At 39.4% G+C, this 26,740-nt stretch overlaps 2 protein-coding genes across 4 annotated transcripts in view; both read left to right on the top strand.

The window, feature by feature from the left end:
* The window catches only part of TRAPPC10 (trafficking protein particle complex subunit 10), a 44,334-nt gene extending 38,655 nt beyond the window's left edge, over positions 1–5,679 (top strand). For all 3 annotated transcript variants that reach the window (XM_055802406.1, XM_055802408.1, XM_027782492.2), the window contains 4 exons: positions 520–690; positions 2,016–2,193; positions 2,591–2,785; positions 3,604–5,679. In XM_055802406.1, coding sequence (XP_055658381.1) covers positions 520–690; positions 2,016–2,193; positions 2,591–2,785; positions 3,604–3,842 — 783 coding nt within the window. In that variant the 3' untranslated portion in view covers positions 3,843–5,679. The remainder of the gene's footprint in view (positions 1–519; positions 691–2,015; positions 2,194–2,590; positions 2,786–3,603) is intronic.
* Positions 5,680–6,353: 674 nt separating this feature from the next.
* PWP2 (PWP2 small subunit processome component) lies at positions 6,354–26,038 on the top strand. Its single transcript, XM_055801896.1, has 21 exons — positions 6,354–6,477; positions 6,572–6,684; positions 7,451–7,545; positions 7,930–8,029; positions 9,020–9,163; positions 9,609–9,744; positions 10,258–10,478; positions 12,124–12,267; positions 13,087–13,157; positions 13,860–13,996; positions 15,116–15,264; positions 15,914–16,061; positions 17,249–17,399; positions 17,747–17,927; positions 18,897–19,044; positions 20,143–20,251; positions 20,721–20,786; positions 21,150–21,368; positions 23,638–23,788; positions 24,849–24,923; positions 25,093–26,038. The coding sequence occupies exons 1-21, from the start codon at positions 6,460–6,462 to the stop codon at positions 25,250–25,252; spliced, it is 2,736 nt and encodes a 911-aa protein (XP_055657871.1). The 5' UTR covers positions 6,354–6,459; the 3' UTR covers positions 25,253–26,038.
* The last annotated feature ends 702 nt before the right edge of the window (positions 26,039–26,740 follow it).

The raw sequence follows: 26,740 nt of genomic DNA, 5'->3' as shown, positions 1-26,740 counted from the left end.
TTTGTCATTAGGTTTTAGGAAAAAAACCCAGATAGAGACTGTTTTCCAATTTTACTATTTTCTGTTTTTTCCCTATTTTACTGCAGTCCAATTTGACTGTTTACAGCTGTAAACAAGTTGCAAAACAGTTTCTTTCAGCCTTGTCTGAACACGATACTAAATAGGTCATTCTTGGTACCTAGGAAAAGTATATACAAATTTTATTAATAATCTTTATTAAATTTGACTTTTGAATAAACTATTTTTCGTCATACTTGAATGTGAAATGTTCACTTTTGAAACATTGATTCTGACAGTGAAGTGTATCCCTACTTTTAATTAGATGTGCATTGTTAAAATGATTCACTCGTAGTTGTTTGGGATGCGTATTTTCCCTAATGATTTAATTAACACTAAATAGGTAATTTTGTTTTTATAAACTGTATTAATGCCAGAACAGACAAACATGTGTATGTGCATTTCCACTTCTTTCTCAAAGGAAGGAAGGAAGGAACTAATACTATAAACATTCTCTTTCAGGTCATATACAGTAAGCAATCAATATTCTTTGTATGGGAATTGAAGTGGACAAAAGAGCTTCCTCTCTCCTTGCAGTGCCTGTTTTCAGTCAGCTTTTGTCCAGCTACCTCTAAAGAACCCTCTCTTACCCTGAAGCCGTTCACTTATGAATTCCAAGTGGAAAATTTTTTTGTAAGTACTCCTCTAAGTATAGCATATGTTAACTTGAGTATGGCTTCCTAATATATGGAAAGTCAAGAAATATATTAAAAAAACTTCTGTTTACATAATGAGATTGATGCCTACTTAAAATCATTGGAAAGCCAGTTTGTTGAATGATAGAATTGAAACCTGATACAATAGAATGGAATCCTATACTTGCCACTGGAATGGGAGGGAGACACAAACGACATAATGCTTACACAAATGTCCTTGATCTTGTTTTTTTTTTTTTGTTCAGTGTTTTCACTTTGTGGCATGGAGACTGCCCTTAGGTTACTGAGCTGCTGTTTCCCCTGCTGGCTTGGGACTGCACTCTCCAAAGCAAATTGCAATGTCCTAAAAATCTTTGCTGTTGAAAACATTTGAGCTGTTTTTTGTAGTGCTTAAGATGAGCTCCTCTAATGAAATACTTAAGGTTTTCTAGGCCATTATATTGAACATTTCTTCTTTCCCTGTATGAACAAACTTTTTATTCCTTTGATCAGCTAGGAAGCTTATAGGCTAGATAAAACTTCCTATTAAAGGAATTCTGTCAACGTTATTTAATCACATTTCTAAATTCAGTCTTGTGTTACCTTTTTTGATGCTTGGGTAAAAAGTAGCAACATGAGAAGACTCTAATTTGGTTAAATCTTTTTGTCTGTTTTCAGTGTTGCTAATGTTTTCTACCTGCTTATTACAAACTAGCACTGAGCAATATTTTAGGTATTTGTTTACCTACTGGCATGTAACGAGCATCGTTGGCACCTATATCAGCATCTTTCTGGAGTTCTTAAAGAGGACTAACCACATTAAACAGTGGGGGTGTGGGGCTGTGGCAGAAACTTAATTTTGTAGTAATTAAAAAATAGCTTTTTGATAATGTTGGTATCATTATTCTGGGGACTATGATGGTTAAGAGCGATGAAGTAGTTCCCCTGTATTACTGAAGATTTGAGTGATGTGTCTGGAAAGCGAGGAGCCAAGTAACTAATAAAATTTTTTTTAAATAGTAAGAATATTGGTGTCCTTTTAGGACCATTGAAAGGTTGAGTTAAAGCACAGAAGTGGAGGGGAAAATGGTGTGCTCACACCTAGCATCAAAAATAATTGAATCAAATTTGGTTTGATCATATTCTCAAACAGAACAAGATAATAAAGTGAACATTACTTATAACTGAATCTTGCAATAAAAATTTAACAGGATGTGGATATTAAAAGTAAAGTTTGTACTGTATCAATTTTCCAGTTCACATTTTAAACAAAAGTGAAACGCCCCTTTTTTCTTGGTAACAGCTCTGTTTCCTTCCTGACAGACATTGTATCATGTGAAAACTGAAATTTTCCCACCATTGGGGGCAGAGTATTGTAAAACAGGCTCACTCTGCTCTTTAGAGGTGTCAATCACCCGACTTGTTGACCTCTCAGAGGTTGACAGAGATGAAGCATTAACAGAATCAGATGGATATTGCACAACAAAACTTATGTATGAAGGTAAGAATATTTTTCTTAAGCATATTGTCAAAATTTCCCATTAGTTTTGTCTTGATAATGACAAGTGCCAAACTTTCTATGGCATATATTCTTGTATTGTGAGTGTGGCTGCTCAGTAAAGCAGTTTTTGTTCTGCTAGACTATTTTTACCTCATTACTCTATCTTTGAGTGGAACATAAATGCTGTACAGACTGGACAGATACTCACTCGAGGCCCAACAACGGTCCCTTTTTGTGTAGGGCTGTTTTCTTACCTTGCACAGCTCTTCACACATAAAAGCTTGGTGGGCTTTTAGATGTTGCTAAAATACTGACTTTAAAACTGCTCTAAAACTATACTGAAGGTTCTCCATTTTTCAGAAAAGATCTTCATAGAGTTTGCTCTTTATTCTTACAGTTGTTGACAACAGTAGCAACTGGGCAGTCTGTGGAAAAAGTTCTGGAGTCATATCTATGCCTGTAGCAGCTCGAGCAACTCACAAAGTCCACATGGAAGTGATGCCGCTGTTTGCTGGCTATCTACCTTTTCCTGATGTCAGATTGTTTAAATACCTCCCTCACCATTCTGCTCACTCCATGCAACTCGATGCTGGTAAAGCTATCTTGACTACATGGCTACTTACAGAAATGATACTGCTTCTCCTGTGTTCTTATGTAAAGAGAAAAGCAAGGCGAGGAAGTGTATTGACCTCTATATCGTAGATATCTTTGTTACTTACCTTCACTTACAGTTTTGATTTGAAACTTACAAAATTTCGCTACAAGAACATTGAAATTGGGTTGCAGCCTTAATTTGTGAGGAGGAATAAGTGCATTGTTTTCTTATATTTCCTTTAAAGATTATTGTGCAAATTAGTTGTCACTGGATTTATCATCAAGTGAAAACTATTTTATAACCCTCTAATCCTTCAGTTTCATTGTCTGTAAACTGCACATCTACTGTGTCTTCATTAGCTTTGAATTTTTTCCCTGGTTTTTGAAAGGATTAAGTACGAACTAAAAGAACTGCTGAAAATTTGTGGCATATAAACCAGGTCAGATGAAGAGTTTAAATTACCATAGCCACCTAGAGTATTTATCTGTACTGTGGAGTAATCCTAGAGCTGTAGTGACAGTTCACTTGTACGAGCTACTTACCATTTGTCAGCAGAGCTCCAGGAACTGCCAGCATGCACCCTTCTAGCCTGTGACAAATGTGAGGTATTGCTACTTAAATTTTCCTTAGAAACCATTATAATTCACTTTGTTACATCTGCTGCTGCCCAAAAGCGTGCACAGACTGTTACCTCAGCAGAGATGATCAGTCACTGTTAACATATGGTAAGCTGACTGTGCGTCTGAGCTCTGAAATAATTTTGAAGTTGTTTAGTCACTCCATAGAATAAAACTGTGGGTTTTTCTTTTAAACAGATAGCTGGATTGAAAATGATAACCTGTCTGTGGACAAGAATGTGGATGATCAAGCTGACAGCAGCAGCATAAGGAGCAGAGGTAGCTTGCATTCTGCAGCTAGCGGGGAACACAAAGGTTTGCCAATGCCCCGTCTGCAATCCTTTTCATCTGGTCAGGTCTTCAACTGCAGCACGGGTATGCAAATACTTGTCATTCCCAGCAAGGACGACCATGTTCTGGAAGTCAATATCACGTGACAGCTTGGCACGAAAACAAAACCCTTTAGAAACTGGATATAAAAGCACTTTAAAGGATTATGACCTGATTAGTCTTTGTTGTAACATTCTAACTCTAAGGAGACCTATGGCACTCAACATGTACCGGCCATGGAAGCACCAGACAATTGTATCAATTTAAATGTACAGTGAAGCTTGTGTCAGCTAGTTTATATTGCCACTTTAGTATGTTTTGTGTAAGCTACTGGGTTTTCTCCTTTCAGTCACATCCTGCATCACAACACAGGGCAACAAAAACAAAAAATCCAGATATTTGGACCACTTCTTTAGTTTCGTCTGGCAGCCGAGAGATTTGTTTCATGCTTCCTACATATTTTAGAATTTAGATTTGGATGATATAATTATCCAAATTTTGGATTTTTATGTAATAATTTACAGGCTTTTCCACACATGTGCCAGAAACACAGCAAAGCATACAACACATCCACTGGTGTAATAGTTGTTTTTCTGTTGTTTGTGGGGGGTTTGTTTTATCATTGTTAATTTCTGCCATTGCAATTTAATATTAAACTTCCATTGTTTGCATATTTAGATGCATGGAAGAGCTACTGCTATAAACAATCTTAACTGAACAAAATTCCTTAATTTTCTGAGGCTTTCTCCTTCACAGAGTAGACACTGTGATGTCACATATTATATGATTTTTTTTGTGGGGTAGGGGTTGGGTCATCCTCTTGCATAGTTCTTACCAAAGAAAGATATTGATAGAATTTAATAATAAATTATTTGGCTTATTAAGTTCCCAGATTAATTTCTTTTATTACCATTTCTAAGTGGCTTGGTTTGCTGCCCCAATTTTTAAATTGGGGCAAAAATTTCAATATGATGCGATACTTGAACAGTCAACCTTTCATCATAAAGGCTTAGGGTAATTATTACTGATTAGAGGCCAGACTTCCGCATTCATGATGGAAGAAAGAGGTTGGTTTGATATAGGAAAGCTTGCAGATGTAGAATAATTGTGAAGCAAAGCTAAAACATGTAACTTAAAGAATTTCATTATTTATATCTGAAATGTAAATATGAAAAATGTAAAAAAAAAAAAAGTGTAATTTTTGTGAATGTTGCAAATCCACCTGTGACTGGAAAAATTACAACTCCTTCTGACGTCCTGCTTCTGATATTGAAACTTGTGCATTTAATGTGAGAATGACCTTTTCTAATTGCAGATCTATAATGGTGCGTTGTCAACAGACTCCACAGAGGAAAACTGTCCTGTATCAACTACTTGTCAGTAAAACTTAAGTGAGGAACTGCTCATTAGACAAGTTCATTGTTGGTTTGTTTTTTTTTTTCTATACTCAGGTTCTGCTAAATTATAAAGGGGAAGAAAAAAACCAAACCCTCTTTCCAAAAAGAATCGCAATTAAGTTGAAAAAAGAATAGGCACCCTGCACTGGTCTAAACTTTTTTTTTTTTTTTAACAATTATTTTAAAAAAAGTTATGTCTAAGTAGATGTATAAAGTAGACCTGGTAGCTGAAAATGTTCTTGTTATGCATCTTCTTTCTGTGAAGGAATGCCCTTTCTCTGTGGAAATCATACCATTTTATTCTGGATAAAACCCAAAGCATCATTTAGCGCGAATGACTGCTGGGATTCTTTGACTGGAAAAGGTAACAAGTTAGTGACTTTGACACTGCAGGTATTATAATTAATTCCATTTTCATGGTTGGCTATTAAATCATTTTTCACATTGTTCTGTAATATACTGTTAAACACATTGTACTAAGATTGTTTAATGAAATTGTAAGCGTTACAGTTCTAAATATACATGTTTTAAAAAGAAAACAACTGCTCTGCTGCTGTGACTGGGCCGTTTTTCTTTTGTTTGAAGGAGCGACTGTTTCATCTATTCTAGACAGAGCTGCTTTCACAGAACAGTGTCTTCTAAGCTTAAACGAGGGGACAGAGCCGGAATAGCGAGCTGAAGCGTGGTTCTGGGGTGTCTGGGGGGGGCTGCCGCTTTCTGGAAAAGAGGTGCCCGCCTGCCGTGCTCGCTGCTGCCGCTTGGGGCCGGGCTCCGGCCTGAGCTCCCGCCCCCGCCTCGGCTCCCCCGGGCGAGCCGCGGGCCCGGCCGCGCTGTCCTGAGGGGAGGGACGAGGCCGGCTGGAGAAGCGACCACGGCTCTGGCAGCGGAGGCCGGGGAGCCGCGCGCTCCGTGCCACGCACCGCGTGCGGAGGCGGGGAGACCGGTACCGCCGCACGGGCTCCGCCGCGGGGCCCGCCTTTCGGGCGGCACCTCCCCCCACCTCTGCCTCGCGGGGCGGGGCGGGGCCGCTGCCGGGGACGCGGCCGCCCCGCCGCGCCCCGCGCCGCGCCCCGCCCCCCCCGCCGCGCCCCGCCCCCCCCCGCCGCGCCCCGCCCCCCCCCCGCCGCGCCCCGCCCCCCCCGCCGCGCCCCGCCCCCCCCGCCGCGCCCCGCCCCCCCCGCCGCGCCCCGCCCCCCCCGCCGCGCCCCGCCCCCCCCGCCCCTGGCGGGAAGCTGCCGCCGCACCGGGCGCCTGCGCGGCACCGCCCCGTCCCCGCTTCTGCGCTGCCGCCGGCCGCTCCACGCGGTCCTCACGCGGGGCCGCCGCCATGAAGTTCGCGTATCGGGTGAGTGCCCGGCGGCGGCCGTCCGCCCGGGTGGGACGGGCCCCTCTGCCCCGCTCCTCTGACCGCCTCCTCTTCTTCCCTGCCTCCCCCGCAGTTCTCCGGCCTGCTGGGCACTGTGTACCGCCGCGGGAACCTCAGCTTCACCCGCGACGGCAGCGCCCTCGTCAGCCCCGTCGGGAACAGGATCTCTGTCTTCGACCTGAAGAAGTAAGCGGGACCTGGCGTCTGCTTCGCCCCTCGGCCCGCCTCAGGCCGCCGGCCTAGCGCTGCGCTGGCGCCTGCCGGGGCGGGGCAGGCCCGGTGCTGCCAGCACGGTGTTTTGAGGGGGCGGGCGTAGAGCTTGCGGGAGGCCGCGGGGCTCGGGCCGGGGGCGGTGGGGCGGCATGGCGGCAGCCGGGGCCGCGCGTCCGCCGTGCGTGGGGGCGGGGAACGGCGCCCGTGGCACGGGCGGGCCTTCAGCCGGCGGCGGCCGGGGCTCGCTAGAACGTTGGTTTGCCTTTTGAAACGGCCTGGAAAGGTTCTGGTTCAGCGCTAGGAGTTGGGAGAAAAACTGTCGAGGTGGTGCGCGGCGCGGATTTTCTGTACGTAGGTCTGTGGGGAGAACAGCGCAAGTATGTAAGGGCGTGTTTTGGAAACAAAGGGGGAAATTTTTTTTATTTAGTCGTACGGTTTCCGTGTGTGCTTCTGCCTTGTACTCCCTCTTCTGTATGGCAAAGCCTAGAATATCGTCTGCCTTTCCTGGTAGGCCAGAATCGTGATTGACGTTCGGGATGCCGGTATTCTGGTCAGGAGCCCATCTCTTACATAGTAGGTGTTTATGGGATTGTGACAGCTAAAGAAAATGTGGGATTTCTGCATCTAAGTTGATTCTGTGGCTCTAACATAGGTATCAAGCCATATTTCATTGATACCGAGGATGATTGTTGTTTTTACACCCTTGTACCTAATTTACTGTTTCATCTTTTTCTTGCAGTAATAAGTGTGAGACATTGCCATTGGCAACACGGCTTAATATTGTCTGCGTGGGGCTCTCTCCAGATGGAAGACTGGCCATTCTAATAGATGAAGGTACTTTCAGAAAGGAGGCATTTTGTTTTATAAAAGAATGAAATAAAAAATACAACCTTAAGAGGGGAAAGTCTGTATTGCTACGTATTCAACCTTAATGCAAATTAGGATTGCTCTGCTTTAAAAATTATGTTAAGAATTTCTGGGGAAGATACGTTTATCTACAGAACTGAAAAATAACTTACCTAGAGATTTTAGGTAGTGACTTGTAAGTTTGATTGTATTTTTATTCTTAATAAGCACGCTATCTTGAAAAAAAGTTTCTGAGGAAGTACTTCTGTGTGCCCTCCCTCCCATTTAAGGAAAGAAACTAAGCTTGCTAGGCATAATGGTTTCTTTGGGAACTCGGCTATTTCCATGATCCTTCTTTTTCTGCCCTTACAGAGGGAGCTGCCTTGCTTGTCAGTTTGATTGGGAAATGTGTGATACATCACTTTCATTTTCACAAGCCAGTTCACAGTGTCAGCTTTTCCCCTGATGGCAAGTAAGTAAAGTGTGTATGCTTTAGAACAAAACAACAGAAACTACCCCATAAACTAGTTGTAGTTATGAAGCCATTCTGACCAATCTGGGGATGATACCTGTTGATGAAATAGGGGAGATTTTGAACTGATCAGGGTCACTTTATCTGTAAAGTTGAGAGGGCAAGAAAAAGCAAAGCCTTGGAAACAGATACCAGCAGGAAAATTGCCTGTCACAGATGCTGTCTGTGGTGGTACTGTTGGAAACAGATGTGCTGCGAATCATCTGTTCTTAAGGGGGGAACAATTGGAACCACAGTATTGCGTGATGGCAGTTGTGGCAGTACAGAGTTTCACTGCTGACTTGGTTTAGTCTAAGACAAGTGTACTACTGAAAGGCAATTCTCTGAATCAAGTGCTGCTTTTCACGTCCCTTATAACTGCATGGTCACAGATACAAAGTGAGGTGGTGTTAATGTTAGAAGGGTTACGAAGATGAGAGGAAAAGTTCCCCTTTTAGCAGCATTCCTCAGTTGGATTGACTTAAAGTGATCTTGAATGAGCTTTTGCTTGAAAGTTGGAATCGCAGTTCTGGGTTAGGGAATTATAATGGCAACAGGACCAGATTAAAGAATATGTGTAACGGGTGCAGAATCTTTGTGTTTCTGAAAGTGGCCAATATATGGAGGTGAAGAGAGGTTGAAATAGAATATCTTGTTTTGATTGTTTGAACTTTTCCTTCCTTCATGGGTATTAGAAATAAATATTTCATTATTCAACATAAGTGATTTTTACTGAAGTTTTTCTGTCTTACAATGCGTTATGTTGGGGGATACTATCAATATGCAAATGATTTTTGGTTTTTCATTTGAAGGCAATCCATATTTATTAATGTATATATGAGTAACGTAGAAACCTGTTAACATTGTTTTGTTGTATTGCAGTCTTGTACTCAACAATTGTTTGCTTTAACAGCTTTATGTGCAGTTATGCTTTTTCCCCATGTATGACAGGAAATTTGTGATTACAAAAGACAATGTTGCTCTTATGTACCATGCTCCTGGGAGGAAACGAGAATTTAATGCATTTGTCCTGGACAAAACTTACTACGGTCCCTATGATGAAACAACTTGTATTGACTGGACTGATGATTCCAAGTGAGTTGTTAAGCACTATGTACCTGCTCATGTTGTTAATATTTGTATGCATGTTACAGTCCATCTTTCCTCTAAAGTATTGTACTAGCTTTACAAGTTCTTTTTGGCTCTTTTGTTTCTCATTCTATCTTGAATTAAAAAGAAGCATTAGTCAGACTAAAAAGTATAAAATATGCATATACTGGGGATCAGCAATAGATTCTTGCTTGAAAATGCCTAATGATCCATAAAAGCAACATATCTTAGGTGTGTGAGCATGCCTGGCCTTTTGTATGTATTTAATCTCATCTACCTTTGCTAGAGTTGCCAACCTCAGTTTACAACTCCTGTGTGTGTAAAATCACTTTTGAAGTAGTGACTGGTATCTTCCTGCTCAGAATGCTTTCCGCCCAGTGAAGAGTTTTGCAAAGTAGTTTTCTAATTGAAATTGCATTTTCTTTTGTAGATGTTTTGCAGTAGGGAGCAAGGACATGTCTACATGGGTGTTTGGAGCAGAACGATGGGCAAACTTGATCTACTACTCACTTGGAGGGCATAAGGATGTAATAGTAGCCTGCTTTTTTGAAGAGGACAGTCTAGATGTATGTATAATCATACAACATTTTTGAATTTTAATATTAAAATAGTTGAAGCAGAATCTTATCTACAGATAAGGATGCTGACTGTTCTGAGTATATCTCAGAATTTAAAAAATACCTGAGTAACATGTCTCTCAACTTCTCTGCTGTAAACTCTGTGGAGTTTACAATTCCATGAAGAAGTAAGCTTTAGAAGGAGGGTAAGTTACTTAAAATTGCTTTCCAATAAAGTTACAGTTTAAAATATAAAAAAATTAATTAGGTATAATACTAACTGGTAATCAAATTGCTTTTGGTCTTTTAAAAAACTATTTGAGAGCAAGTGAAGTAAATCACCAGTTCTCAAGTGAAAATTTGCAAGTGAATTTTCCAGATCAAAGCACCTTGAATTCTGGAGGACTAAGTAATGCATTATCCTAATATTTGACTTGATAATCCTTCTGTAATTCTATTCATAACAAGACAGCAGAGTATGAAACACAGGCGTTACCTAATGTTTGTGTGTTTGTATTCTAGCTGTACACAATTAGCCAGGATGCAGCTCTCTGTGTGTGGCAGTGTGATACAGAGCTTGATGGTCTGAAGCCCATACCCCCTAAAGATGCAGGTAGGGAAAAAAATGCAGCAAAAGATGATGAAGAGTTTCTCGAAGAGCCGAAGGGTGAAGAAATTCATGGAAAGGCCAATCCAAATGAACAAGAGACTAGAGAGAAGGTTAAATATTCACGCGTTGCCAAGTAAGTGATTTTTAAGTTTTCCAAGGACAAGAGTTGTTACAGGGATTTACTATATTGGGCTTTTTTCACCCTTTGTCACTCATTCAAAGCAGTATAAAACTTTGCCCAGGATGTAATAATTTACTATAGATCCCATTTTAAATAGTTTCAGTAGAGAACACATTTGTTTTACCTTGACAGGTGGTCAATACCCTTCACCTTCAGCGTAACAACTCAGTGTAATTTTAATGTATAAGAAATACCAACTTAGGATGTACATGTTGTTTGAAACTCAGAAAGTGTAATGAGATTTTTGTACAGTGTCATTTTAAGTCTAGAGGCTTTGAGTTCTTGCAGGAAGAGATTGATTGACTTCAAGAAGTAACAGCAACATTTGGTAAAGGTAGCTCATCAGCTTCTTTTGGTGAACTACTTGAAGATGCCTTCCTGAAGGATCTCCCTATTTCTCCACATCAAAGGAGATCATAGATTCATAGAATCATTTTGGTTGGAAAAGACCTTTGAAATCATCTAACTATTAACCCAGGACTGCCAAGTCCACCACTAAACCATGTCCCTAAGCACTGCATCTATGCGTTTTTTAAACACCTCCAGGAATGCTGATTCCACTGCCTCCCTGGGCAACCTGTTCCAGTGCTCGACCACCCTTTCAGTGAAGAAATTTTTCCTAATATCCAATTAAACCTCTCCTGGCATAACTTGAGGACATTTCCTCTTGTCCTGTAGCTAGTTACCTGGGAGGAGAGACCTACCCCCACCTGCCTACAGCCTCCTTTCAGTTAGTTGTAGAGAGCAGTAGGAAGCCCCCTGCATTTCCTCCAGACTAAACAATCCCAGTTCCCTCAGCTGCTGCTCTTGAGACTAGGATGTGACTTATAAAGTATAATCCAGCTTCAGGATGGTCACAACATTTAGCTTTGCGTGAAGAAGGATAACGTTTTTAGGCAATCTCTTGTCAGTGGAGGGAGGGAGAGATGGGATGCATGTAGGGGCCGACTGGGACACCGAACATCAGGTTTCTGTGCTCAGTCTCTGACTGTGAAGGAGACATAGCGCACCCTACCCCACCCTCGGTTGGAATTAGCCTTAGTGAACATCACTTCCATACTGGAGGTATTTGGAGTGTACAACTGTTGGATAATGTTAGATGCTCTTTTATTTGTCATGTGGTACTTACCTGTTTAATTCCTGTGAGAGCTAGAGCTACAGAGAAACCGAGAAGACCGTCTTCACTAGACGTACAGTATTTACAACTATTGCTTCAATTCCTTATTTTGTAAAAGGACCACATGCAGAGGGATAGCCAGTGAATTCATGAGAGCCATCCATACTGGTATTAGATGATGGAAAGGAAATGCACAGTGCTGTTCCTCTGAGGTTAACTTTTGGTCCTTTTATTGCATGTGATCAGATGTCACTTCTGATAATGAGATTACTGTAGAAGCTGTACACATTGAGCAGAAGAGAGTTAGCTTCCATTGGCTATGTCAAGTATGTGTATCTTTAGGAGTTCCTGGAACTACTGCTTTTTAGTTTTATTGTAGGATACCTTGATCAAAATACTTGACCTATACTGAAATGCAGCTCTAACAACATACTTCTCTGTCACATTTGCTTTCCTTCTTTCTTATTTCTTTGATACCAGGTATTTTTTCAATAAAGAGGGAGATTTTAATAACCTGACATGTGCAGCCTATCACAAGAAGACACACCTTTTAGTCACTGGTTTTGCCTCTGGAATCTTTCACCTCCATGAGCTTCCGGATTTCAATCTGATCCACTCCTTGAGGTGAGGTATGGGGTTGTCATTGTTACTTGGTTTGATTTGGGGTGTGTGTGGGGCGTGTGTACATTTTTGGGGGGAGGTTTCTTGTTTGTTTGACTAAGAACATACCATGTTTAGTAGTGAAGGATGAAGAATTGTAGAATTACTTAGGTTGGAAAAGACCTTTGTGATCATCAAGTCCAACTGTTACAATCAAAGCATGAAAATCTTAAAACATGAGTATCTATTTAGTATCTGTAAAGGCAGAATCATAGTTAGACTTTTGTAATAAATACCATACAACTCCATTCCACAGCTTATTATGGAAAAGTGAGATCTGAATGAAGAACTTCTGAGCAGTTAGTTGTGGGCCTTAGATTTCTTCAACACTGTGCAGTGGACTTTGTTTTCAGTTACTTTATAGAAAATTGAGAAAATACCTGGAAAAAAATTGTGTAAAATTATCTGTAAATTGTCTCTAAGTTAAAAAATAAACCCATAGTTCTTTTCCATCCCTGTATGATGCTAGTGAAGGAATGCATCATTTCCCTGTACAGAAGAAATATTTTTTATTTCTTGAATGTAGGGGGTTTTATTCTTTGCTATCAAGTATATCTTTGAGATATAGATATGTTGTCTTCATTCTGAATAAGGCTGTATTGTCTGTTTCATGATTCTAAGTATAATAAAGGAAAGAATTTGTCTGCAACTTGTGATGTTACAGTGATACAGAAGTTCAGTAATCAAAGAACTTGCTTGAACAGAGGTAATAAACCCTAGATTTGAAGTTTTATCACACAATGCGTGAAAAAGCGAGTTTGTTTATTGGGTAATTCTCTTCAGTATTTCAGACCAAAGGATAGCTTCTGTTTCTATCAACTGTACGGGGGACTGGATTGCCTTTGGATGTTCAGGTTTGTAATTTTTTTTTGTCTGTTTCATGGAAAAATTAGGAATGTTGTGGGCATGCAAGCCCCAAATCCTCTTACTAGTCTTGACCCCAAATGTTAAAGTTTTGTTAATAATTTATAGTCTCATCTCTCTAGTGTCTAAATATAGTAATGCAAGTATCCTTTATTAATTTATCCTTACAAAATTCTTGTGATTTAGGAAAATATTTTGTTGACAAAGGAAAAAGTATGTTTCATATATGAAAACTTAGCAGAATTAGGATAAAGCCCATATCCCTTGCACTTTATAATATACTTTCATTCTGGGTCCAGTCTCTTTTCCTTTGCCACTTGTTGCGTGTGCCATTTTACAAAGCTGCCTGGATGTTCCAGCATTCCCACTCGATCCAATAATGATTTGCATGGTAACCAAGATTCAACTTCTATATGCAGCCCTGCTTTTCTTTCCATCTCATTTATCAGCTGGTCGATAACATTGCTGTTGTAATACTCAGAATGTTAATCCAAGTAACAGCACCTGGTTGTTGAGGAAAGTTGCCTTGAACTTAAAGGGAAAGGGCTTTTATTAAGATCGATAGATGTGTAGTGCAACCTGTCTGCATCAACATTTTTGGATTTTTATGGTGCTTGCAGTTAGGTCTTTTCTGGCTTGCATTTGCAGGATTATTGTATTCAAAATACTGATTAATACTTCTGCATTTACAGGTTTGGGTCAGCTCCTGGTGTGGGAATGGCAGAGTGAGTCCTACGTGCTGAAGCAGCAGGGACATTTCAACAGCATGGTTTCATTAGCGTATTCTCCAGATGGACAGTACATAGTAACTGGAGGGGAGGATGGGAAAGTGAGTAAGGCAGTATTACTGAAATGTGTACTTAAGTCTTAATGGCATAGTAAGCAGCTTGGATTTTCATTTTATGTACAAAACCATTACTGTACCTGATACATTTTTTTTCTTAATATAGACTAATAGTTTTTTGTCTTCACTTTTCCTAAATGTTTTGAATTTTCTCTTTAGAGCGTATATATTTTGATTTATTATTACTGGTATCCTTTGCAAATTGCATCACTTATGCTTTTTAGCAGATGATTTTTTAATTATTATCGATGCAGTCACCATAAACACAAAAAGGTCTAATTCATCAAATGTTAATTTATGTATGCTTGTGGTGGTTCCATGACCTTTCAGGTTGAGAGAACTTCAGTCACCCATATTCATACCCCTTTAGTAATTGGTTTTTATGTGAAATTAATTTCACATTATTTATAAAAGTACAACTCCTACTAAACAGATTTTTCTGAAATGTGCCATTGCAGAAGCTTATTATTTAAAAGAAAAATTAGCTTCTCATGGATGACTTGTATTGAAATGATGAACTACATGTACAGGTACCCTTTTTGTAAAGATGTTTTGTAGAGTAATCCCACAATCTCGGCACGTAAATGGGACAAAGATAGTATTGTATTTCCTACCAGAACTGAATGTCAGGAAAAGACTTGCCACTTCATGGTTTCTGCCCAAACTGACCAAATCCCAGAAGTCTTAAACTTCTGATAGCTAAATGCATAACATTTTTGGTTGGCAGGGAGAATATTGATATATCATCTCAATGTAACTTCTGGAATGGCTTCACAGTTGGTTTTGAATTTGATACTTGTCCTATCCATAGACAGCACAAATCTTTGTAGCCCAAAATGCTCCCCAAGTGCTATAGCTTTCCTTGAAAATTAACTTCAAGATCTTTTTGTCAATCTCCAGTTAGATTTTCATGTTGTATATGTATCTTTAGGGGTTTAATGATAAGCTGTGGCCTGTTTGCCTCACTTTCACAGAATTCCTTGCTAAACTCCTTTATACTGTTGCAGAGTTGTAGGTCAACTTTTCTTTGCTATTTTGCTGCCATACCCTTTCTGTCTGAATTGATGATGGAGATTCTAAGAAGTCTTTTCTTGTCTTTTGCAGGTGAAAGTGTGGAACACTTCAAGCAGCTTTTGTTTTGTCACTTTTACAGAACATACCAGTGGTATAACTGCTGTAACTTTTACTTCCAATGGTTATGTCATTCTGAGTGCTTCCCTAGATGGAACAGTGCGTGCCTTCGATTTACACAGGTGACTCCTTATAAAAGCTTTTGTGTCTCATTTAGTCTTCAGCTTTCACACCCCAACTGTGTGAAAATCACAGCAGACTGCTGATTGCTTGTTTCCATTTGCACAAATGTGAGTGCTGCTTTATTCATTTTTTGATTCAGCCTTTCATTCAAATTGAGATAAGTCATAAGGATTCCTGTCACTCCATCCAGTTCCTGTGAAGAAAATTCTGTAAGAACTTTTCCCAGAGAGGCTGGAAATCCAGTAAGGTTATTGTTTGGCTCTACTCAAATGGGGAGAAGGTAGCTAACAAAGTTTGCCATGGTTTTATTGGTTGAGCCATTGTCATATAACTGCATACAGAACAGGATATGTAAACAAGCCCACGTTTCCTAAAGAACGCACATATGCTATGTAATAGAAGAAAGCTCTTCTGTTTGAGTGGGTTTGGCTGTTACTTCTGCAGAGTTGTTGATACCTTTTTTGAATCTTGGAATCATGCTGAGGCATTGCATCTAATTTTATACAAAGAATATTTTTTCTATAGGTAGCTTAAAAGACTTTACAAGTATAATGAAATCCTTTTTTATTTTTATTTACAAATATATTTGTAAAACGTGTTTAAATTTACCTAAGATGTCTTCATAATTTATTTTCGTATTTACAACAGATACCGCAATTTCCGTACCTTTACATCTCCACGACCAAGTCAGTTCTCTTGTTTAGCTGTGGATTCCAGTGGAGAGATTGTGTCAGCTGGTTCCCAGGATTCCTTCGAAATATTCATCTGGTCAATGCAGAGTGGGAGGCTGCTAGATGTAAGGACTTACAATATCAGAGGACTTGAATTTAATGTAGATCATGACGTTACTAAGTAACTTTGGGATTAGTTGGAGGGTTTTAACAGAACGTGGGGTTTTATTTCTAGGGGTTTTGTTTGGTTTTGTGTTTATATTTTTCTGTTATATTTATATTCAAGAACCAGAGTGACACTATGTAACTCTCAGCAATTTTTTATTTATTTTATGGAGGCTATCCTGGATTTGTGTGGGAAATAGTTTATAGAATTTTTGAGTGATGAGCTCTTTCTGGCTGGTGAAGTTATACCAACAGTGCCGAGCTGTCATATGAGCGTATGAGAGTCTTCCATGCTGTAGTTGTTCAGAGATGTTCTTTTCTACATATTTTCTGCAGGCAATGAAGAAATTGTACATGCTTTAAGATTGATAGAGATTTTGTGGACAGTTTTGCTGGAGCAGAGCAGGGGCATGATTATGTAGAAGGTTTTTATTGTGTAAAGTGAGAATATTAAGTTAAATCGCCACCATCTTGCTGCTATTTTGAAATGATTTATTTTCAGCATGAACGTAATAAAAGAGGGACCCAGTACTTCTGAGCAAATCAAAGTCATTTGCTGTTTAATTTTTAAGCATTATTGTGCATCTTGTACAAGTAGATGAACTCAGCAATTCATGTATATAATTTGGCATAGCTATTGAATATACATCACTATAGTAACTCAGAGTATACTTGAGTGCAGTTACTTTCTTTGATTTATTTTGAGAGGAGAAGGAGCTCCATGCCGTAAGAATCTGTATTACTCTTATTCACTGTTTTTATAAGCATTTTTCCTTAAATGTTTTCAGCTGCAGGACATCTTGAATTCTTTCTGTGCTTTTTCACAGTTGGTCTGATTGTTCTGATAAGCTGGGGTGGGGGGAGCGCAGTTTTCCTAAGTCATGGTCTCTAAAGAGGCTCTGTATGCATAGGAGTGGTTGCAGATGCCTATGCAGCCGTAGTACTTCTGTGAAATGCTTTAAAACTTCTGAAAATTAAAAGTTGACATCGCTGGTATGTATCATGCCAAATGTCCAAAAGTCACCTCAGGCATGTGTGGACAAGTTAGGCATGGTTTCATTGCTGTATGTAGAGTTTACTGAATGCAGATTACATGAATTTCAGGTTTTTTCACCTAATTCCATGTTATCTTTTCTTCTTTTATTAGGTCTTAGCAGGTCATGAGGGCCCCATCAGCAGTTTGTCCTTTAACCCCATGAAGTGTGTTCTAGCTAGTGCCTCTTGGGATAAAACTGTCAAGTTATGGGACATGTTAGACAGCTGGAGAACTAAGGAGACGCTAATACTGAACTCAGATGGTAACTTCATTTCATCTTACATCAAATATAAAAATATTATCAATTATATTTCAAGAATGAACAACAGAACATGTCAAATACAGACTCACTCATTCTTGGTAATGAAAACTGAAAGTTGAGGTAGTCCTGTAGTACTTGATTAACAGTGTAAGAAATCTTTTTTTTATTTAATACTAGCTCTAGCTTTATAATTAGCTAAAAACTTGTATGCTGTCCAGAGAAAAAGCAGGTACTTGTTACTCTTAAGCTTCTTTTGGTAGTTGAGATGAGATCCTAGAAAAGTAGAGGGTATTTTCTTTGAAAACATATCTGACTGCATATTTAACCGTTAATTAAATTCTTTTCAGTTCTTGTTGTTGCTTTCCGTCCTGATGGCAAGGAGCTTGCAGTTGCTGCTTTGAATGGACAGATAACATTTTGGGATCATGAAAATGCAGTACAAACTGGCTCAATTGAGGGAAGGCATGATCTTCAGATGGGGAGGAAGGAGCTTGATAAAATAACTGCCAAACAAGCAGCCAAGGGAAAGTAAGTGAATGAGATTGCAGTGAAAAGAGGGTGCCACACTGGCTTGCTTTGGAATTGTTTCTTTATATTTTGTTTTTTACATGAAGGTTTCAGAGTGTGTCTGCTGTTCAAGTGCTGTGATCTTGATGCTGGAATTTAAAAGACTGCCTGACTTGATATCTGGAAGGATTCTTTTTGTCTCTTGCTGTGTTAACCCACGGATCAGCATCATTCTGAGCTTGTATTCTTGTTGTCAGTTATAGGTTTGAGTTGCCAGCATAATAGTAAGCTTCTCATGACAAGTTGTTCATTTGCTGAATGTGACAGGTTTTTAGGTGGTTATCTTGTTGTGTAGGTACTAGTATGTAACTATTAGTGTGTAGAAACTGTGACATTTTTCTAAAAAATCTAAATATGCTGTGGGTTTTATTTCATGTTACTATGCATGTGAAGTAATGTTTAAAGGCAAGTTGAATTTGTGTCCTGTCAAAAAGTGTAATGTCAAGTGTAAAGTCATGTGTTTCATTCTTCTCTTTTTCCCTTGAGCCCTTTTTTTTTTTTCATATTGCTACCTCTCTGAACAAAATGAAAAAAGGAAACAATGACTTTTTGGAAAAAAAGTAGTTTTTTGGTGGTGAGCTGTCAACCGGCTCTTTGAAACATGCCATGACTTTGTTTTTTCTCTAGCTCTTCTGACCATCCTTAGCGTTTTGTAGGGTGTAGTTGAGAGCTCATTCCTGGAACTGCAACTCAGAATCAGAAGTATGGAAGTACTTCAAAAAGCTGTTGAAGTTCTAAACTGTTTGTGATTGATAGTAAAGCCCCAAGTATTTGTGGTGAATGGTTTTGTGTGTTAAATACATGTTGTGTGAATGAAGTTCTCCTCTTTCTCCATGGAATGGTTTTTCTTCTGTGTCTTTATGCTGTAGTCATGTCTTTTAGCTTGGATGTGGCGGTGAAATTAACTGCTTTCTCTTTTTTTATTACTAGATCTTTTACTACTCTGTGTTACTCGGCAGATGGTCAGTCTATTCTGGCAGGTGGATTGTCAAAATTTGTCTGTATATATAATGTCAAGGAACAGATTCTTATGAAAAAATTTGAAATCTCATGCAACTTTTCTTTAGACGCAATGGAGGTATGTGACCACAGGAGTCAGGTTTTTTTCATTCCCCCACCCCTGTAAGACTTTGGGTTTGGTATAACATATCGTTAAGCAGGATTCATGAATGTTTCGTTAAGCAGTTTCATTTTCTTGGTTTTGTGCAGGAAAGGGGTAAGTAAGTACTTCTCAGAAAACAAAATTAATTCCTGATTCTCAGCTAACTAGTCTTGCCAGGTTGTGGTGTCTTTGTGTTGAATGAGCAGAAGAACTCCTATACATGGTTAAGTCAGTTGGCACTTAAATTAAAATTGAAAATTTAAATTACCAATATTGTGTACTGAGCTAACTTTCCCTGGGTGTCAGTTGCTTGTGTTAGCAAAGAAGTGAAAGATTTTATTGCAGACACAGAACATCACTGACCTTTAGAATCACGGGTTTCTGAATATTGCCAAATGCAAAATTAAATTCCTTTTAAAGTAAACAGTGAAAAGCATCAGAAGGAAAAAATTCCAGTAACCCCTTTTTAACATCCCCTCACCTGAAAGGATGATTGTACCAGCGTTCATGTCAGGCTGTATTTGACTGTGGTTCCAAGTATATTTCTTTGACAACAGTGGTTTGGGAAGCAGCCTTCATTTCTCTGCTGCCCTCTGTTGTGCTAGTGTAGCTCAACATGTGGCTTAAAAGAGGATAGTAGAAGTGAGCCAGATGGAAGAATCCTGGAGGGGATGGGTGTGTAGAAATGGGGGGCAGGGAGGTCTGTAAAACATGGTTTGTGTAGCTGTCTGGCTGCACAGCCCTTACATTAGCACAGTGCAGCTATGGAACCTGAAGGGAAGGAGGAGTGGGTATCTGAGGAAACGGTGCATCTATCAAGTAGAGCAACGTCATGATAATGTGAAACCACAGTCTAAACTGAGCTGTGCTGTTCTGAGGCAGCCTGATTCTCATCTGTGGTTGGACGCTGTTGCCTGCTGTTGTGAAATTGTCATTTTTCTCCATGATTTTGGAGAAGCTTTTGGAAGAAAGTGCAAGGAACTAATCACTAGATAACTCCAGAATGTTATGGAGAATTTTCAGAGGTTTGAGAGAAGATTCAGTGCAGTGAATGGAACTTACGTGTTTTTCTAGGAGTACTTGGATCGGAGAAAAATGACTGAATTTGGCAGCATGGCTCTGATTGATGAAGGGGCTGGAGGTGAAGATGATGTTGCCATTCCTCTTCCCGGAGTAAAAAGAGGTACAGCTTTTGGCTTTGCTGTCTTGTTACCAGTTGTGTGGACCAAAACCTTTGACTTCGAGTCAATTCCAGATAAGAAGGGTTTGAATTGTTCAGCTCAGTTTTAAAGTTAGCATTGCCTGAATGTTCTGTAGCCACAGGGTTCTGTTACACAAGTGTTCAGCTGATGTAGGGGTGGATCCTTTTGCGTGGTAGAAGCAACAGGAAAGAGGGAGGTACTGTGGTCTCCTGGCTGTGGAACCCAGCAGTCCTGATTGAATTTTCAAAGAGCAAAATTCAGTCCCACCACTTTAACTATAGGATCTCTTGGGCATGAGCTGTCCCTTACTTAACCCTGTCTTTAACTCTGCCAGGTTTTGGCATGGTCAGCATTATTTTTCAGTATAATAATAACAGCATAGTTAGAGTTGATAACTAGACTGTGAACTTTTGGTGAATATATGAAATTACCACTGAACTTCTCTTTTAGGTGACATGAGTTATCGACACTTTAAACCAGAAATAAGAGTGACTTGCCTGCGATTCTCTCCTACAGGTGAGTATTGACAATTAATGTAGGATTTTTTTTATTCCATATAAAAAGCAAAAGAGTAGAGCATTGGAGGTGTAATAATGAAGTACAGATGCCTTGGAGATGGTCTCTCCAGATGTTACATGGTGCTACTAGGTTTGTAATCTAGTTTCCTTTATAGTGGGTAACTAGGAAACCTCAAGTGTGCATCACTTTCAGCTAGTATTTTTACAAGCATTGTTATTGCTGACAGGTTGATAAATGATGCATGGCTTTTGGTCTTAACCACTTCTTGTAAACAATGAGGAGTCATCTGTATAACATTACTTTTCTGTTTCCATCCTAGAAAACTCAGCTTTGCTCTTAAATACTGTTATTCTCTTCTAGGACGAAGCTGGGCAGCCACCACCACAGAGGGTCTTCTTATTTATTCACTGGACTCTGGGCTAATTTTTGATCCTTTTGAGCTGGATATTGATATTACACCCAGCAATATACACAAAACACTGCATCAGAAGGAATACACTATGGCTATCATCATGGCCTTCAAGCTGAACGAAAAGAAATTAATTCAGGAGGTCATGGAGGCTGTACCTAGCAACGAAGGTGAGTGGATCTTCCATGAAATTTGGCTGAGCTAGCTATAAGCAGAGGTGTGTATGCCAAGTAAGTTGAGGCGTAAAGGGTGGAGTTTAGCTCTTGGAGGTGTGGGTTGAGGAGGATAATGTTGACATTTAAGAACTTTCTACTGTAGGTGAAGAGACTAAAGAGGAGGGGATGGTTTTTTTGTAAAAAAACCTAGACTTCTTAGTGTTGGCTTATGTTTTAATTTTACCAGTCTACTGCATGCTCATCTAGTGACTTCCGAACGTGGAATTTAATTAGGTCTGGATATACAGGTAAAGTTTTTGGATGCCAGTTCTCAGAAGCAGCTGATGTTCTAGAGGTGCACAGAAAGTTTAACATGAGTTAGCAGTGTGCCTTGTGATGAAGGCAGTTAACTGATGCTGGGCTGTACTATCAAGTATGTAGTCAGCAATTTGAGGAAAGTGGTTAGTCTTCTTTGTTGAGCATCTGTGAGACCGTGTCAGGAGTACTGTGACTAGTTTTGGGCTCAACAGGAAAGACAGGCATTGATACTCTGAAGCATCTGGTGGAGGGCTTGGAGAATGATTGGAGGGCCAAAGTGCATGACAGCTGAGGAGCAGCTTAAGAGAGCTGGGTTTGTTCAGTCTTTAAAGAGGTGGGGAATATTTTTACTGTCTTCAAGTGCCTAAGTGAATGTTAGAAAGAATGCAGAACCAGACTTGGAGTTGCACAAGGATACAACGAGAGGCAACACGGGAAATTCCAACTAGATATTAAAACCAATAGTATTATGTTGGGGGTAGTCAAATACTGCAGCGGGTTGACAAGGGACTCAGTGGAGTCTCCATCCTTGGAAATGGTCTGTACTCAACTGGGTAAAGCTGTGTGCCAGCCACTCTAAATTAGTCTTGCTTTGGACTGCAAAAATTTGAAGCCACTTTGTAACTGTCAGCTCTTAGAAGTTTTGTTCCTTTAGTTTATAGTGTTAAATTCATCCCTGTAAATGAACGTGAATGTGGCCCTTATAGAGGGCTGTGTTCACACAAACCAATCATTATTAGTTAGTCCAAGCTCTTTCTGACAAGACAGAACTGCTTTCATAATTGTGACGACCGAAACAAAAGGAACAGCTAAGATGTCACTTAGCTTTGGAGAACATTTACTGAAGTCATTCTCTAGCACCCTTTTCATCATTTTGATAAGCAGTGTTCACATTCATTAGCTATTTATGGTAGACACGACCTTAAAAATAATCTTCCAGTAGTGTATTCTACTTAACTTTGTAACTCCATTAACAGTTCTGTCATAGTAACTTTAAAGTGTATTTTCTTAGCTTTACCTCACTGTTACCGCAGTGAAAGGACATAATTTCCTTCCAGTGTTTCATTTGTAAAACATAAAAGGTCCTTTGGAGGATTTTCTTTCTTTATTCTCTAGGCAGCAAGCCTGATAATTATGCATGTCAGAGTGAGTCATCTTTTGCATACCTAGGTTGCATAACGGTGTTTGCCTCTGTCTGGCAACACTTAGTTTTCTTTTACTGATGTTAACCAAAACTCCGTGTACAGGCAGGACTGGGTAAGTAGGCAGGCACCAAAACCTCAGAAGCAGAGGATGAGGCATGGAAATGTCAAGCGTTGTAACCTGCTGCTAACAGAATGAATGTGTGCCTGTTTCTTTAAAAGTGAAAATCTTTTTTTCACAGTTGAATGTTACATAGGCCAGTTGGGGTGACTGCAGAGAATAGGAGTTGGTTATTTTTGAGAGAGGATTATATATAATGAGGTCATCATAGTTACATGTGAGGTTATTTTGAATGCTTATAAATTATGCTTCTTTGTGCTGTGCGATTGTTAACAGCATTTAGACACTTCCTCTGTGAGCAGGTGACTTGGCTATCTTTTCTTAGATAAATTAATGTAAAGTCAGAAGCAACAAGATTTCAGTGAAGTCTAGTCACACAAAAAGAGGAGTAAAGGGTGAAAGTAAAAGTTCAGAAGAAGAGCTGGTAGGGAGAGTATTCTGTTAGGAAGGGAGAACTTGAGGTGGGGGTGTGCAGTTAGGTTCTTGCTTTTTAAATACAGTAGTGATTGGAAGGCTCAAAGAGGAAAGACTTGTCCCCTGGGAGACTATGGTAGTGTACCCCAAAATATACAGTATTAAATACCAAATAGTTGCCAAGATAGTGCTTTCTTCTTCCCCTTATGCTTTCCTGTGGTCTCTTTTATGTTATTCCACATAATAATTCAGCTCTTGTGTCTATGGGCTTTTTTCCTTTTTTGCACAGTTGATGTTGTTTGCTCATCGCTCCCAGACCTGTACGTGGAGAAAGTATTGGAGTTCCTGGCCTCTGCTTTTGAGATATCTTGTCATTTAGAATTTTATCTTACTTGGGCTCATAAGTTGCTCATGCTGCATGGACAGAAACTGAAAACAAGGTGAGACCCTGTGAAAGTCAGCATTTTAAAATTTATTTACCTGTCAGTTTAAAGTTTTTACTTAACATTTACTGACATTCTATATAATGTGTATACAACAACTAAAACTACTTAATTTTTACAACTACTTTACTAACAGTAAAAGTTACAGTTTGGACTCGATGGTCTTACAGGTCTTTTGCAACCTAAGTGATTCTGTGGTTCTGACAGGTGCCTATGATAGACTTGGAATGCATAGTAGGATTGGTGAGGATAAAGTGCAAAAGCATTTTTCAAATGTTACAGGTAAAACTTTGCATAGCATGCTTAGCCTATAAATGCATAAAGATTTCAAGAGTGATGGTAGGATTTTGGCAATTGTCTTTTTAAACAATTGTGCGTATTAAAATACAACTGAAAAAGAATGTGCAGGTACTGACTGCATTTTTATAGACTTGTGATTATAGTATGCGTTCTTATCTTGTTAGTACTCTGTTTTCCTACATAGTTCTTTTCAACTACCTGGGCCTGGTCTGTGAATTACATTCAGCTCACCCATAGTACAGAGTTTATAGACTATGGGAAACACAAACAGGCAAATTTAGAAATTTAAAATGGGCAAAATGCAAGTAATCCAAAAAGGAGTCCTGCAGGTTAAAAAGTGTATCATGTAACTCTTGCTTCAGCGTGGGTATTGATGTTTCAGTTACTGATACGACTAGAACAAATTCTCTCCTTTTGTTGGCTGTTGAAGTAGAAGAGAGTGATTTAAGACAAAGTCTTCCTTGTTCAGAAAGTTTTGTAGTTCCTGGAAGGAACTGTCATCACAGCAGCAAGCAGAATTAGTATTTTGAGTTGCAGTGTGAACATTAGAAAAAATTTATTTCCGGTGAGATACTACTTGTATTGGGTATAATCATTGAGGGCAAAGTCAAAAGCAAAGAGCTTTTGTTTATTTAATATTATCTTGAAACATTTGTGTTGAAATGGTAACATAAAAATGTTGAAAGCATAGAAAAGTTTTAGATTTCCACATGAAAATACAAATGGCACTGCAAACTGCCTGTTTTCTCCATTCAAGGTCAGTGAAGCTGCTCCCTGTGATTCAGTTCCTTCAGAAAAGCATCCAACGTCATTTTGAAGATGTTTCAAAACTGTATGTATCACTATATTTAAAAGTTGAAATCAAAACCCTGTACAAAAGTGTAATGTGGGGGATGATAGTGTGGTATTAGAACTTCTGAAGTGGTGTTCTTTTAGAGGTGTTTTTATTTTAGGAGGAAAATGGAATCTTGTTTCTGACATGTTCTTGTCTATTTTTACAGCTGTGAATGGAATATCTACAATATTAAATATGCATTGGCCATTTCGCAACAGCGGGGCATGAAACGTCTGGCGGAAGAAACATCAGCAGATGAAGAAGACTTGGATTCTGACAGTGATTTTCTTATGCAAGAAGTTCGTAAAGACAATTTTAGTTCTTAGTTACTCTTTGTGAGAGGGAGAGAACCCAAGACAGTAATTTTAAGCAGTGGTATTCACTGAGAACGAGTGGCCCTCATAGTGGCGTAATTTAGCTCTTCTTAACAGTGTGGATGGGGTTACATGTGAGTTAGTGAGGGAAATGTAGGGTAGACAAAGTGCCATCCATGGTGTGTTTGGTGTACCCTTTGGCCACAACTTGACAGCATTGGTTTTTTGATTAATTGATTTCTTTTTTTTTATTATTCCTGATTTCAAGTAAGAAAAAAAATGTTTTCTTGTATCAGTGAAGTTAGGAGTATGGCTTGAAGAAGTGCATTCTGTATTAAAAATGCATTGTACATAGATTAACTATTATGAGTTTTGTAATGCAGTCTTGTCATACTTAAGACTTCCCCCCCACCCCCACCCCTTTTTTTTTTTTTTAAATAATTGTAAATTGGAGGTCTACATACTGCTTTCAACTGACTTTCAATGTTGTTTTACTTGGTTTTAATACATACATATTACTGGAACACTGTTTTCTTCGTTCTGTAACTTCCAAACCTGATGAAGTTTATGAGGATGGTACACCCATAGCAACAAATACTGGGCTGTACAACTTTTGCAGAGGTTAGTTAATGATCTGGAGATACTGTAGTAAAAATTTGTTTGGAAATTACCAACTCAATAATGTAACTTAAACTGTAAGAGGATATGTTACAGATGTTTCTTTTTCTGACAAAAGCCCTTTCTTGTCTTGTTTTTTTAAAAATGTTGTTTATTAACATATTAAAATCTGAAACTTGATTTCGTTGTTTCTTGTGAATTGGTGTGAGAATTGGCTGGTAACGACAGTGAGGTCCTGAATACAAAGAACTGTATCTGTGCTTGTAATACTTCCAAGCCACATGTTGTGTAAGGGCTTTGTTAGTGAAGATACTGCGATGTGTATAATAACAATGAGCTAGAATTTTTTTCCCCAGCATGTTCTGTTTTTCTGGATTTGTTTTCTGTTTACTTTCCACTTTTGGAATAGAGGAGAGGTATGAAGATGAAAAACTAAAAACTGCTGAAGAAAAAAATAAGTCCCAAATATATGACAAACACATACAGTTAGTTTGTAGAGTTTCAGTATATAAAGATGCACTTGCTACTTAAGAAAAGCAAATCACTTTGCTATGTTCTATTTACAGTAAAATGTTTAAAAATATCTTCAGTTGCTGGTTCCCCCTTACCATGCCAATGGTAAGGTCATGCCAATGTTTCAGTGTCTCAGAGGTGTGAAGGTACGGCTGGGTTGGAGTGATGCTTGTGGAAGATGGTCGGTGGTACTGTGATGGGATTTGGAATTGCTCGTCATTCTTCACCCCTCTGCTGCCTCCTCCTACCGTGGTCGAAAGCAGGCTTCCTTCCCCTGGGTGGAAGGAGGAGGCATAGCTGGGTAGGGAAGTAGTAGTGCAGGAAGAAGGCAAAAATCCATCTTGGGATACTTGTAAAACTGAAGTGCTG

Source organism: Falco peregrinus, chromosome 4, assembly GCF_023634155.1.
Source record: "Falco peregrinus isolate bFalPer1 chromosome 4, bFalPer1.pri, whole genome shotgun sequence".
In the NCBI taxonomy this organism is placed as follows: Eukaryota; Metazoa; Chordata; class Aves; order Falconiformes; family Falconidae; genus Falco; species Falco peregrinus.
Note: the sequence above shows the minus strand (reverse complement) of the source record. Positions and strands in the feature narration are given on the sequence as shown.

Bases quoted from the DNA above. Each gene is read 5' to 3' on its own strand.
- PWP2 (XM_055801896.1), top strand. The intron at 8,030-9,019 runs GTAAGTAAAGTG...CATGTATGACAG, and splicing joins AGCTTTTCCCCTGATGGCAA to GAAATTTGTGATTACAAAAG. The intron at 13,158-13,859 runs GTTTGTAATTTT...CTGCATTTACAG, and splicing joins GATTGCCTTTGGATGTTCAG to GTTTGGGTCAGCTCCTGGTG.